Source organism: Notolepis coatsorum (assembly GCF_963971535.1).
Source record: "Notolepis coatsorum genome assembly, chromosome: 1".
NCBI lineage: Eukaryota > Metazoa > Chordata > Actinopteri > Aulopiformes > Paralepididae > Notolepis > Notolepis coatsorum.
In genome coordinates, this window is record NC_140165.1 from 236,672,224 (window position 1) to 236,687,948 (window position 15,725).

At 45.8% G+C, this 15,725-nt stretch overlaps 1 protein-coding gene across 1 annotated transcript in view; it reads left to right on the forward strand.

Moving 5' to 3' along the window:
* Nucleotides 1-2,506: 2,506 nt before the first annotated feature.
* The window catches only part of LOC311230428 (cyclin-dependent kinase-like 4), a gene marked incomplete at its 5' end in the record, with an annotated part of 33,286 nt that continues 20,067 nt past the window's right edge, over nt 2,507-15,725 (forward strand). Inside the window, 3 exons of the mRNA XM_084316702.1 lie at nt 2,507-2,674; nt 4,085-4,206; nt 9,097-9,169. Coding sequence (XP_084172828.1) covers nt 2,507-2,674; nt 4,085-4,206; nt 9,097-9,169 — 363 coding nt within the window. The remainder of the gene's footprint in view (nt 2,675-4,084; nt 4,207-9,096; nt 9,170-15,725) is intronic.

Sequence of the window (15,725 nt, forward strand, 5' to 3'; positions counted from 1 at the left end):
CACTGTCCTCTTCCGGATCTCGACATGAACGGTCGCAAAATACCCAGCTCTTGCTGTTCCCATGGATACCAACAAGCAACAAGAAGATCAACAGTACCCTATTGATAAAGGTAAACGGTACCCTATCCCCCCCCCTCACAGTGAGCTGCGGTGTTCCACAAGGAAGCATACTAGGACCGCTACTATTCCTAATTTATGCAAATGACATGTCGTCAGCTTGTGACTGCAACTTGTTCCTGTTTGCGGACGACTCAGCCCTGCTGGTCTCTGACAAGAACAAGTTACAGGTTGAAAAAGCCCTCAGCTCGGAACTAGGCACTGCAATTCGAAACTGGCCCCTGTAAATGTACAGTAAATGTCCTAACCCAAAATACACGAGACCCTGTACTTTCGACCAAGTAAGGTTTTGTCGATATTCCAATGTACAGTTTTGCTTGTACAGTTGTACAGTTTCCCCCACCCTGTCTATTCCACCCCCCCCCACCCAACCACCTCCAATGTACAGTCGTCGTCGTCGTCGTCGTCCCCCCCCCACGTTTCCATGGACACAGTGAATAAACACGGCTGCAGTGCTGCACAGACACTCTGAAATAAAATTATTCAACTTTTTTCAAATAACTTTCGGTTCTTATTAATAAAATAGACTAAACAATATCGGGGAAACAGTAATATTATTTATTCAATATGGTATGGGGAAAGAATACGAGTAAATGCCGGTTAGTTTACTTCCTACCTGAGATGTTTGACAGTGGAACGTCGTCCAACTATCTGTGTAGAAGAATGGACCACTGCACTTCGGCGTTACTGTACACATGGAGATCGTGAGTGAGGGCGGGGGGATAGGCTCTAATCAAACCGCTCTCAAAGAGAACCCACGGGAGGCTGCAATTCCCCCCCCCCCCCCCCCCCACACTCCCTATGCTTGCACCTTGCATCCCCTCCCCCCACCCCCAATGTACAGTCTCCTCCTCCCCTCTATATATTTTCTGTTAGGATCTGTTTACTGTATATTTGCATATCGTGTATGTCACAAATGTAACAGTAGCCTACATGTAAAATGTCATGATATATCTACTCTGTATGTTGTGTATGTCATAAATATTATGAAAATGGGGGACCCTGATGTAAATAAGACGAAAGCCTTTCTCTGGTCTGCAATTGATTGATTGATTGAAAACTTTATTAACAGATTGCAGAATGGGTACAATACAGTACAGCTCAATACACACAATTGTTAAGGGGATGCAGACCAGAGAAAGACTTTCATCTTGTTTACATCAGGGTCCCCCATTTTCAATTCATCAGGACATATATGACATACATGACATACAGATAGTCAGTACTGCTACATCTATACATTTATGACATACCAGATTTGCAAATACAGTACTGTTTGTGATACAGAAGGAGTCAAGAAAAGGGAGTATATACATTTGACGTAGAAACTGTACATTGGAGGAGGTTGGGTGGGGGGGGTTGGGTACATTGGGATATTGACAACCATACTGGGTAATTTACATTGGAGGTGGGGGGGGGGGGGGGGGGCACACTGTATAAACAAGCAAAACTGTACATTGAGGGGGGGGGGGGGAGGAGACACTGTACAAACAAACAAAATTGTACATTGGACTATTGACAAAACCATACTAAATGACTGTAATGCATCCCCTACTACTGTATTGTACCCATTCTACGATCTGTTAATAAAGTGTTCAATCAATCAATCAATCAATCAATCAATCAATTAATCAATCAATCAATCAATCAATCAACAATTAAACGTTCATTCATTTGATCCCCACGCGCCCCCCCCCCCCCCCCCCCCCCCCCCCTCCCCCCTCCTCCCGCTCTCTCCTATGAGCTCAACATACCGGAAGTGTTGCGGTGGTCTATGGACTTCAAGAAGAGCTGTTGAACTGGACTCACCAGACAGGGTAACCAAGGCGCTCCGGCGACGCGCACAACAACACCGGCGGTACAGAGGAAAGAGAGAGAGAAACGCTCGCATTAAACCAAATTAAATTAAATTAAATCAAATGATGATCGCATAAGTAGACCTCTACGGCATTGCATCGATGTAAAACATGCATTTCAACACAGAGCAGCAGCCCGCACCGGACACTTGCCAGTAGGCAGTAGCGCAGGTAGACATGGTTACACGCACGGATGTCCAGCTGTGCGCGCTTATGGACATAGGCATCATCATCGACAGACGCATCTTTCAGATCTCGATGACAGTCCTCTCAACGTCTAGCCTGTGGTAAGTTTTCTTGACAGTTGACATTGTAACAGTCACTATCTATAGGCTAAATGGATAATAACAGATCCACACTATCTTGGCCATGCAATTTGAAATGAATCTCAAGCGTGTTATATTTTTATTATCATAAAAAGTTATGCATTAATGTGAACAAGTCAGAGATATTGACAGGTTTGCAGACCCTGCTATAGCCATCTTTAACACGTTTTCTTTTGGTATCTGACAGGTGACAGTCATTGCCTGTCCATGGAGAAATATGAGAAACTGGCCAAAATCGGAGAGGGTTCGTACGGTGTAGTATTCAAATGCAGGCACAGAGATACTGGTCAAATAGTCGCTATCAAGAAGTTTGTGGAATCTGAGGACGACCCAGTCATTAAGAAGATAGCATTGAGAGAAATACGATTGCTAAAGGTGAGAAGAGTATCACACACTTTCTTGTAGATGTTATCATTTTATTTTCTACCTTTTAATTTTTTTTAACACACTATACTGTTATAATCATCATACTGCTACATTATTATATTCGATTTTATTTAACCAGACCAGGTCAATTAAGAACAAATTCTTATTGTGGACAAAAAGGTCCTCTCGAAGGGTAACAGGGAAAGGGGACAATACAAATAGAAAAGAGACAGACGATACATACATCACAGAGGTAAGGGGAATAATTCAAACATACATCAAACAAACAACCAAATAAAATTACAAGGTATGTAATACATGAAGCAGAACCGTCAAATTACAGTTAAAGGCTGGGTGACAGTTGCAGGTGTGTGTGTGTAAACAACTCTGCGACAGCCAAAGGAAGTGTTAACACAGGGAACATCTAGCAAGATATGGTGAGCAGCGCTGGCGTTTTATTTTAAGGAGTAGATGACAATTTTAACAAGTGTATCAAACAAGGAGGGGTCAGACCAAGGAGAGTTTTGTAAATGCGTGTAAGCCCATGCATTTCCTGTCGAGAGTGACGGTGGCCAATTTACAATTGTGTATAAGTCACACAGTGATGTGTTGAAAATGGGGAATTTGTAGCAGACCTAAATGCTGAGTGATGCAAAACGTTAAGGCGACCAAGGACACTCTTGCTTGCATGCATGTAAATTACATCGCTATGGTCAAACAACGAGACTGAGAGAATGGACACTTGGACTAGGGAGCGTTTAGCAGAGTGAGTAGCGCAGGAGCGATTCCTGAACTAGAAGCCAATTCTTGCTTTTATTTTTGATTGAAGATGTAACACATGCTGAGAAAAATAAAGTGTATTATCTATTCTAACCAGATACCCAGGTATTTATAAGAGGTCACTGTATCCAGAGCTGAGCCATTAGAAGTTGTGATGTTTCCGCAGGAGGGACAACAGACCTTTTTCCAAACCACATAACCGTTGTTTTAGATGTATTCAAAATGGTAAAAAAAAAACAGGATGCTTAAAAGAAAGGGTCAGGGGGTGGGCTACTTGGGAGCAGGGCCGTGTTGCGTGAAGGCAAGTGTGAACAGGTGTGTTAGTGTGACAGTATAGCTGTATAGCCTACATTATATCCAGTGTGCTGGCAGCAGCAGGGCACAAGTGTGAACAGGTGTGTTAGTATGATAGTATAGTATAGCCTACATTATATCCAGTGTGCTGGCAGCAGCAGGGCACAAGTGTGAACAGGTGTGTTAGTATGATAGTATAGCCTACATTATATCCAGTGTGCTGGCGGCAGCAGGGCACAAGAGTGAACAGGTGTGTTAGTATGATAGTATAGCCTACATTATATCCAGTGTGCTGGCGGCAGCAGGGCACTGACACGGCGTCCGTCTCCTCTGCTGGTCCTGCAGCAGCTGAAGCACGTGAACCTGGTGAACCTGCTGGAGGTCTTCAGGAGGAAGAGACGCCTCCACCTGGTCTTCGAGTTCTGCGAGCAGACGGTCCTCAACGAGCTGGACAAACACCCGAGGGGGTAGGTCCTGTCCTCTACTCACATCCTCCCCGTACAAAAAACACCTCTACTCACATCAAAAAAAGCACTGGGGCGGTTTCTACGGTGCAGCCGTGGTAAAGGTCGTCATGGGTTGCTATGATACCACTATTGTAATTCAAATTGTACCACGGTGTAGTCCAGATTTAACGGTGGGGTATAGGCACATTTATTTAGAATCGTTCGTGTGATATTTGGTGGAATTCTCTTTACATCCCGAGAGCTACCGATAAATCAAATGGAGTGAGGAGAGAAAATCCTGTTTCTTCTACTCTTCCAGGCCTTCTAATCAGACATTCCAAAATCTCAGGGTGGCCTGAAATTCAAGAACCAATCAGATTATTTTGGCCCGCCAAGTGGGGTTCCCACGGTTGCGTCGGAAAACGAACACCACCTTGTTGAAAAGTATACACAGTGTGCGCAACCACCCGCTGATCAGAGGCTGGGAAATATTTGTAATTTGAAAGATCCATCTTGAAGCTGCCTGTGGCTCAGGGAGTCTGTGGAAAACCTTTGTCGCACGTGCAGAGCGCGGAACCTGGCTTTTTAAAATTTATTTTATTTAACCTTTATTTAACCAGGCAGGTCAGTTAAGAACAAATTCTTATTTTGAATGACGGCCTGGCGAGAGGACAGAAGGTCCCCTCGAAGGGTAACAGGGAAAGGGGACAAAATAAATAGAAAAGAGACAGATGATACATACATCACAGAGGTAAGGGAAATAATTAAAACTCATCAAACAACCAAGTAAAATTACAAAGGGGCATACATGAAGCAGAACGGTCAAATAACAGTTAAAAGGCTGGGTGACAGTTGCAGGTGTGTGTAAACAACTCTGCAATAGAGTCAGTATAGTGAGGGGGATCAATTTGTCCATTTTCAAAGTATTTTGCATCTCGTTCCAACCGCTGCAAAAAGTGATGCAGGGTTTGCTCTTTCAACTAGACGTGTAAACTCCTGCTCATTTCCCCCTACCCCACCTTTAACGGTTTTACCACACTACAATATGATTTTACTGATTTGATATATGGTGATATCACAACTTCTTCTACGATATGATTTGATTCATGATCAGTATATATTGTGATTCAACTAACACAATCATGTTACAACATTTCTCAGAAGTCCCAAATAGCCTATAGATACCAACAACATGAGTTTGAGAGTGAAATTCTGTTATAAGCTACTACTTGAAACCCGAGTATCATTCTTTGCATCTGGATGGGGGAAAATAGCAAACTGAACTCAACTGCCTATTCGATTGTATGATAATATTAATAATCTAAATATACTACATACATTGCATAGATTGAATTGGATTTCTGCACACTATGTGGACCGTCCATGAGTTAACTCGTGATTCGATTCCACCCGTTGAGGACCAGAGCCACGAGTTAACTCGTGGCGAGTTGTTATTGTTTTATTCCATATTTATAAGGCTATTAACGTCCGCGATCGACATGCAGGACCTACCCACATATTTGATTTTCGAAACATGCAATACCGGCCAGATCCGCTTAGGGGCGCCATCGCTCCACTGCAGTATCATTGAGGGCGATTTCATATGAGCCTCCGTTCCAAACGAAGACCCTCCATCTTTGATCCCGTTACCGAACGCATATTTCAGCCTGGAATAATGGGATTTATGATTAGCCAATGGACATATCGATCTACCAGATTCCGATGACTAATGACGAAATGCTGCCGGCGATCACATGGCCTGACGGTAGGATACTATTCCCCCAAATTACAGCTGGATTGGACATTGTTTTAAAACGTAACGTGATCGATCAGTGAACATGGCTACTTGAACACACACTGTATTGCTAATCAATAATACTGATCGGCGTCCCCCGCCACCCCCATTTCATCCATAGATGCTCTGTAATAGTCCGGATGCTACGCAGTTTGTTTTATTTCATTCGTATATATACAGCAGAAATGGCGTTTGATATAACGGCGCCAACGTTTAGCCTATTAATAGTATTATCTAGCTCCCCAGAAAAAAGACGAGACGAAAAGTGCGATAAACCTTATATTCACGACGCTATAAAATGACAACCAACCGATGGATTTTTATTTTCTTTAAGCCATTATGAAGGCACGGTTTATGCACTCAAGTGACAATGAGAATGGACAGATAGCAATACTATAAATTATATATATAGCTCTTAGAAAGTACATCGGTTTGTAAACAAACCTCTGTCCTCTGGCCTATAAATCGGCGCTACATGCTGGTCGTCAATGTGTTTAAAGGAACACGCCAACATTTTGGGAAATTAGCTTATCGTCTTCTCCAGAGAGAGAGAGAGAGCTTAGCACAATGAATGGAAGCGGACATGGGCGGTCAGCCTTCGGGAGAGGTGTTAGTTGGACAATGCCTAGGCCAGGGGTCGGCAACCTGCGGCTCCGGAACCGCATGCGGCTCTTTAGCCAATCAGCTGCGGCTCCCTGGCCAAAAAAAATAATAAATAAAAAAAAATCTTTTCAGTAAGCTAACCATGGATAAATAAAAAAAAAAGGAAAGTCTGAGGAAAATAGAGGGTTTAATTCAGCGTGGACAGATTAATTTGCTTTCACGACTAACAATGCAGGCTATGCCTGATTGTGGTGCGAAATTTGCGAACAACGAAAATGTTATTTTTTATTTTATAGATTTTCCACAAATAAGGGAATGACTCAAATGGAGCTGCATAGTTCAGGGTTTTATTTCAAAGTAGGTCTACAGATGCCAGTGTTTTTTCTCCTTTTCTGTGTTTTATTTCAAAGTAGGTCTACACATGGTAGTCTTTTTTCAAAGTGGACTACTTTTTATTTTTATAAATGTTCCACAAATAAGGGAAGGACTCAAATATACCTGAATAGTTCAGGGTTTTATTTCAAAGTCGGTCTACAGACACCAGTGTTTTGTCTCCTCTTCTGTGTTTTATTTAAAAATAGGTCTACAAAGCCAGTATTTTTTCTCCTCTTCATAAGAGTTTGAGGTTTTCCTTTGTTATAACAGGTTAAAAACAGCAATAAAAAGTCAAAATTTTCTTTTTATTGCTTTATAATTCCATTAATGCAACAAACTGTGTGCTATAAGTATAAAGTATAATAAATCGCAAATTACTTTGGGTATGCAATTGTCAGGCGTTGTATGCTAGGGTATGCTTGGGGATATATAAAACGTTATACACTGTGTTATCTTCATTTTAAGGGTAAATAGGTTGTGCGGCTCCCTGAGCATTTTATTTTGTGGGAGGGGGGAAAAGTGGCTCTTTTGATAGTAAAGGTTGCTGACCCCTGGCCTAGGCTAACCGGCCATGTCCGCTTCCATTCATTGTGCTAAGCTAGGCTAACGTGCAGCCAGATAGCTTTCTACTGAACGCACAGAGAGGAAACTGGTATCTATCTTCTTGTCTCTCTCTGGAGAAGACGGTAAGCTAATTTCCCAAAATGTTGGAGTGTTCCTTTAAGAATCCAGTTTTCTAGGAGTTACACTCCTATTCAGTAATAATCACATTGTGTCAAAAGGCTTAGTGAGTCTTATGAAGTTGACTTGTGAAAGTAACTGCCCCGAGACTAAGAAATGTATGTTAATCCGACTGTCCAGCTCTGATCATAAATAGTATGTTACCTAAAGAAACCGTCTCTTGTGACCAAGCTGATTATATCCGCTTTTCAAAACAGCCTTCGCACGCACAATTACCATGTAATCCTTTCAAAATAGTCCTCTGTCTTGCATGCACGATTACCATGTAATCCAATCGTGACACAAGTGTATTCATTTGTCAGGCTACCGGCAGCAAAGGGCAACAGGGTGCGTTACACAGAGGCCGCTGTTGCCAAGAGACTCCAAAAAGAGAATGTTGGGGTCCGATTGTGAGGGGGGGAGAAAAGAGTGGTCAGGACAGGTCTTTAGGGAACGGCCGCGGTCTCTCCGCTTACACGCTTTGCACGCTCCCCCGTGCGCGGTCTGCGCCGACGGGACAAAGGGCCAGGTTTGGTTTGTGTTGTGGGAAGCCGCCCGGCTGGCCTAGGCCACAATGGCCAGTTGCTGCCTGACCATATTACCTTTTTCCCATTGGGCACTGCAGCAGAAACCCTAGCTGCTTCTGAAAACAAAATCTCCGGTTGCTATTGGAGACAGACATACGGTTACCCGGGTGACCGGAGAGCTGTGTACAGCGCCCCTCCTTTCTTGTAATTGCTTAACTATAGCCCCCCTTTCACTCTTTAGGGTGATAACTGGAACTAGATACAAATCACTAAAAGTATAAAGAATGCCTGTGTTTCTACTGTGTAAACGCAGCCAAAATGTATAGTGTGTCATGGAATTATAGACCCCCCAGCCATTCCTTATATATATATCTGATCTTGGTTCCAACTAACCTACTCACCTTACATCACCTAGCAATTTGTAAGTCTTTGTTAAAGACTCACCTCTTTTCATTCAGGTTGAGCCGTATTTCCGTGATTCTATTATGACTGTGCATTTTATATTGTATTTGTATTGTTATATGTGTAGTGCTGTTTGCAGTACTATTTCTGCTCGTGTACATTTTGCACCTTGTGTTGTATTCTTATTGTATTTACATTACTTTTGTACTTTGTATTGTGCAGCACTTTAGTCAACCTCGGTTGTTTTTAAATGTGCTGTATAAATAAATCTGACCATGACCATGACCTTACATCGATCACACCTTGTGTATTGGTAAATATTAGGTGTGATGGTGGCTTCACTATATCCTGTACATCCTGTGTACACCCTGTGCATTGGTGAGTTGTGGGTGTAGTTGTGATGGTCTGTAGGTCAGGACTCAGGACCATAGGTCGGGTTGTGTTTCCTCCTATGACACCAGATACCTCTCTGTCTTCTGTTCCCCATAGGGTCCCTGAAGCTCAACTGAAGAGTATAGTATGGCAAACTCTGCAGGCTGTTAACTTCTGCCACAAGCACAATGTCAGTATAACCTTACACTCTTGTCATTTCTGAATGTTAAAAAGAATGGCTTGGTTTAGTGCAGCCACAGGGTTCTCAGTATATGCTGACACGATACAAGAGCTGAAGCATACAGGTGGTGGTACATAGGCAAAACAAATGTTAATTTGTATGTATTGATAACATGATATTTTTGTCCAAAGCACCGTACACTACCAAGAGTTTATTGGTGGCCCCAGTGGGAATAATTGAACCCTTAACCCTAACAGTGATAGTGCTATGCTCTACCCATAGAGCTATACATGAACACTCTCCATAATCGATTTATTATTTAGAAATGAAACAAGTAGGTATTAGCCTCTCATCATGGACTTTGTTAATATACCTTATAATAAGCTAAATCTTTCAAATTTACTCTTCAAATATAATTGAATTGCACCGCAGGCCAAATTAGGTGACTGGAAACCTCTAGAGAGCCAAAATTAATGTTGTGGAGAGACAAATTAGGCGTATGGACTCTGCTTTAGATGACCTTGTTTCAGGGACATTATCTCTTAATTACATCAATATTGTGCTGTCAGAATAGTATTATGTTTGTAGTTGAAGTATTTACTTACAACCAGGAAATGCCCAAGAGAAGGTTGTATTGTTGTAGCTGAGATCTTGTAATCCATGCACAAACACGAGTATAACGAACAACATCGTGCCAGTAGCTTAGGGGGGGTTGTCCGAAAATAATTATTGCAGCTTTAAGAAAACAAATCTTAAAACAAATCTGAATTTCAAATTGAATACCTCAGACAAAAAACCATAACCCTGTTTTAAGTTTTCAGAGGAACAATGTTTTCAAATTGTATTATCTAAAGATGGTCAGTTAGAATGTTCTATTCACATTCGTAGTCCAGGCAAAGCAACGTGGTGTGACAACAATCTGAGATTTGTTTCTAAACACATTATACATGTTAGAAAATTTAAAGTTGCTGAAAATATGGGAAAAGACTGAATTATGTAGAACTATGTCCACACTAAATAGTGGAGTTAGACCGCTAAACAGTTTTTCACTATTTTTGTGTTCAGAACTTCTTTGGTCAGGCCTGAAATCATGGCTTGATGATTCACTGGAGCCATCCTTAGTATAACCCCTCCCCTAACACTATATAAAAACTAGAGCAAATTAGCATGGTTTTCCCAGGATGTATACAGTAGTAGCTCAAAAGTGTAGCATAGCAAAGCTAATAACAAAAAAAATGCTCAAACAATTAACGCCATAATCTGGGAGGTGAATGGTTCAATAAAAATGCAGATTTGACCTAGTTTGCTAGTTAGCTAATTAATCAAGCTTTCTAACAAGGGTCCATGTTATTTTTCGTATAGCTTTGCGCTCTGCTCTATTGGAACTATCCCTTTAATCATATGCTATCATGAAAACTTTCAACCACGTGTACGCACCCACCTGCCTGACCACTCACATCCGCTCACATATAAGCGGGGTCATGGCCATACTACCAGCTCCTTCCCTACTTTCACCACCGTGAAGTCCGTGTATAGCACCGCTTCAAGTTTAGTGCTAAAAGTAGTTAGTTGGTTAAGGAGCTGTGTTGACATTGTGCTTTTGTTTTCTCTCTCTCGCAAATTTTCGGGAAAAGAAAGGGATAATGTCTTCACCACCGGAGAGCTTAGACGATTATCGTTCTGACCTCCACCAACGCTTCCTCCGTGCGTTGTGGGGCGTTCCTGGCTCCACGGTTGTGGCAGGCAGGTGCGCCTCAGCGGCGTCCGGAGGAGAGTGCGTGTCGCAGAGGGGCCGTCAAGCTCCCATCTCCTGTGAGGTGGCCGAGTTCCGGTTCTGGTTCCCCCGCCAGAGGGCAGTCAGCCGGTAGGCTGGCAGTCCCTCTGGTGGCCGGGGATTTGCGACGCAGGCTCTTCGCCTCGGCTCGTTCTCGTCATACGGCGATGAGCAGCGGGGGCAAACAGCTTAGCGGCTGTGTTGGGCTGGCACCAAGCGGGGATTCTCTTGTCTCCTCTCCATCGCATCCGATGGAAACTGAGGATTACATGGAGTGGGCGGGGGCATTCTTGCGGCGGAGACAGAGCATTCTCCCCCTCGGGGAGTGGCAGAGGGTGCTGTGTCTTCCTGGAGAGCCTCGTACTCCGGGACTGGGTTAAAGTCACCACCCCCGAGACGAGATACCCTGCTATCAGCCACACCGGATGTTGGCTCCCACCTATCCTATGGAGACAGTGAGTGTAGCCTCCCAAACGCGAGGGATGCGAGGGACAGGTAATTCCCTGCATCGTCGGCCTCACCTCCACCTATGTACCTTTCACGCGGGTGGTGGGTTTGGTCTAGGGGTTGAAGGAAGGGGTGCCACGACTTGATAGCCCGATGGCATCCATCCTTTGCCCCGAGATGGTGTGGGAGCCGTTAAAGAAGCCACTTCCCCAGGGGAAGTCGGCTAAGCAGTTGGCTGTCTGGAGTGACCGAATATTCATCACCTCGACCCAGAGCTTGGCTGCAACCTCCAACATCGCGCAGCTGGCGCACTTCATGTCGGGGCTGAGGACGGGCGGGGTGGTACTGGACGACCACCAGAAGTACCTCCACGCCCAGGCGACGGGAGCCATCCTACATCTCTCGCAGCTACAGGCGATAGCTGCAGGGAAACAGCGCGCCCTGGCCACTCTTATCCAGCGCCACCTGTGGCTTGAGCAGGCGGCGTTGACGGATCAACGGAGGATCCCCCTCCTCATGGCCCCCCTCTCCGACGCTGGGCTCTTCGGCTCGGCGATGCAGGAGATGACATCGGCCTGCAGAGACCTGGAGGAGCAGTGGTCCGTCCTCCAACCCCACTTCCCCCGGCCCGACACCACCGCGACCGGAGGCGTGACGCGGAGGCAACGCCGGAGCAGGTCTTCGGCCGTCGCCACCGCCATTGCTGGCCCTGCCAGCAAGAAACCTAAGAGTGGAAGAGGAGAGGTCGCCACCACCGCTGCCGCCAGTAATCCTGCGCCCCCGGGGGGAACGGTAGGGAACGACGTGGCCAGACGGCTCCTCAGCACCGTCCCTCCGGCCAGCTGCCCGTGGGGGCAAACGGCACCCTGCGCGCGGCGGGCGACGCAAGTGACTTTTTACCCCTGCTGCCCCTGCTCCCCCCGCCCCCAAAATTATTTTGTTTATTAAATAAAGGGTCCCTCCTGAAGAGGGACTATTTTTTGTTAACAAAACTGTATTTTGGGGGATACGGCATGTGCAATTTTAAACCCACAGCTAAGAATGTTGGGGTTGCGTTCTTGCTTGGAGAGTTTGTGCAGTTTTCTCTGAAAATTTGCGTTGGTCGCTATTGTTGGTCTCTTAGCAAGGCCTGTAGTTCTAGCACTTAGCCAAGGGCTTATGTCCTTCTCTCTACCTAAGACAGCGTTCTTTCTTACTTGAGTAAAAGTGAACTTGGGGTTTTATTGTATGATGAGAGTTGTGTGTGTTTCATGTAAATACGTTTAGGTAAACGTAGCATTGAGTCCACAACTGGTGTGGGTGTTAGCTTACAGAGTTGTACATATGTAGCATGTGAACCGAGGACCTTTTGAGTCCCTCTCTTTAGTCTGATATTTTTTCTTTGCTTAAGGGTAAAGATAAAAATAGCGGTGGCAAGTTTTTCACACATAAACCAGAGCCGTGGATAAAACCAGTTTTTTACACAAACGAGGTTAATCGGCTGTGGCTGGCGTACAGGATGTAAAGCTGTTACCCTAGCAGGTATATGTACTTTCATGTAGCGCGCGAATGCGACTGGTGTCACGGCTCTGCTTTTTTATTGCATCGTATCTGGGGTGAGGCGTTGAGAGGGGTGGACAAATAACCCCCCCCACCCCCGATATAGTTATATCCTTTACGAAACTGATTGGCCGAGAGGTTGTGTTTTTTCTACCTATCAGTCTCCCTGACAAGCTGAGAGAGAAAGCTTGTCATAGGCGGGACATGGGATTTCCCCAGCCATGGAAGACGTCACAGGCGCGTTTTCTTATTGGCCATGAGACATGTCCGTGAGTTTCAGGGCCTGTGCTACAGACCGCTGTCATTGTAAAAGCTAGGTGATATAGTCAAGTTAGACCGCGCTCACAAGTACTCACACTGGGTGCTGTAATCCCATAAAGTTCAGTATAACAAAGCAAGATAGCCGGACCAGCACTCACAGGTTCAATGTTTTTTAATTGGCAGCCTGAAGCAAAGCAGACATGTTTCGGACTAATGTCCTTCTTCAGTGGTATGGCTAGCCATACCACTGAAGAAGGACATTAGTCCGAAACATGTCTGCTTTGCTTCAGGCTGCCAATTAAAAAACATTGAACCTGTGAGTGCTGGTCCGGCTATCTTGCTTTGTTATACCAAAAAGCTAGGTGATGCAATGCCGTCGAGACTATTTGTTCTTCTGCTCTGCTCTCTATCAGTAGTATATATTGGGCCGTTTTGTCACTTAGTCCAATTATTACATGAACCTTTTTCAATTGTTACTCACGTTGAGGTCTCTCTGGGAAAACCGCTGTCTTCCCCTCTTACATAAAGAGCAGAATTTACGTTTTTTTTTTTTATTCCCAGGCTTGTCGTGTGAGGACCCGTGTCTGTGTCTTTTGTAGACCGGCTTCCTGCTGCTCGTCCCAGACAGCAAGGGGAAACATTGTGGGGCTCTTTCTTGTTAGAAATTCGCCGTCACTGTTCTCTGGTTCTTTGCGAGCATACACACTGTTTATGAAATCAGCGTGTGGTCTTACGAGACCGATCAGCGCTGGCCCAGGGTGTTTTTTCAATGATTGAATACGATTTTTGGGCCGGCGCGCCTTGGTTGCCCAACATCATAAAAACTGCTTTTTTTATGCGGTCGGCTGGGGAGGAGATTTTTGTCTCTACCGAGCGCCAGTGCACTAGGTTAGAATCGAGGGCTCGTGTACATCTCTGGGGGGAGATGACGGAGTAGATCAAACATTGGCAGGGGGGTCTCACGCCCGTTAGGTGGGCCACCGGGAGCGGTGCGTTCGCGTACTGACCATCTTGGTGGCGCCTCCTGTGATGTTTTGGATCGGCACGCGTACCTACCACCCTCTTAGGACTGGGGGCGGCAGCGTGACAAGGGCACGGGACTTGTCCTGGTCGCGCTGGACTGGATCAGTTTAACCCGTTGTCCGCCAGGGCACAGACAAGTTCTGGTACCCCGAAGGACCCTGAGCGTCACAGGGGTTGATGTCATGAATGTGTGTGTCATATAGATGTCACTACGAGTTGCCCTTAACAGTGGTGTGCATTGGTCCATACTGTACTTTTTTGCACAATGTTAGGTGGGTTCGTCCTTCTCCATTCGTTTTCACTCCTCCCTCCCTGTTAAGCCGGGGATGGGAGGGGGCTGCCGGGGAGGTTACTTCTGTCAACTCCTCTATGCATCCCTGTGTAGGTCCCGGTCCTCCAGGCCTAGGTCGGGCTTTGCCCTCATTGACCTGTTGGCCTGGGTTAACCCTTTTTGAACCTGAAACGCCTTGAACTGCATTGTATAGTCTGTGTATACGCACAGTTATGTTTCTGGGGTTTCTTAATGGGTTAAGGGAGCAACCATTTTCTGTTATTAAACATAGGGGGGTGGTTTACATTTACATTTAAATTTAGTCATTTAGCTGACGCTTTTATCCAAAGCGACTTACACGTTCTGTACGACAGGTCATCAGGAAGGATACAACTCTATCAGCTGAGTAACAATATTCATCAAAGTGTTGCATGTTACAGTGTAGGTTAGTTTATTAGGACAAGTGCATGACAGGGGTGGTTGTCTCCCCGGTGTGCTGTTAGCAGAGTCGACTCTCTGGTTGAGCCCGGGTCTGACCCCGGCTGCCCGAGAGTATGCCCCCGCATGTTTCGTGACGTCTGCCAATTGTGTCAAACTCTTTCTCTGAACCTCGACCCTGCAGGATTAATAAATTGGCGGGGTCAGGGTTCGTGGTGGAATCTGTTCGCTGGCGGAGTTGGCTAACTCCGACTCCGCGAGGTTCGTGGCGCCATGAGATTGTGACATGGTGCACGGCATACTGAACACCCTTTCTGCCGGGATGCTGTTCTTACGGTAAACCCCTTAGGTGCCTGTCTAGTCCGCAGTGCTCCGGGCGCAGGTCGAGTTCTGCTCTAAGAGACCTGTTGACCTGGATTGAGGGATCAACCTCCTTGGAGGGTTGTCTCCCCGGTGCGCCAGCTGGCCCCACGACGTGGATTGCTTCGGAGCGGCGTGCTAGGGGGAGAGGGGCCTTCACCTATTTTAGGCCCCGTCTGATACGCTAGCGATGTGAGGGGTGGTGTCACCAGTGACCGTCTGGTGGGGTCTCGATGCCGCGGCCTCGTTGACCTCGCCAGGCCCCTTTTTCAGGGGGTCCTGGCCCCCGGAATGTGGCCTGGGGCTGGGGCCTCCTTCGCGCCCCGCTGCTGCGGCCTTGCCACAGGGTTGGGGCTTTCTGACCCCGACCCCGCGATGTCGGGGGCTGTGACGGGGGTTTTTGCTTCACATCCGTTCCCTGGTGGCGTGCGGGATACGTGTCCGAGTAGTCG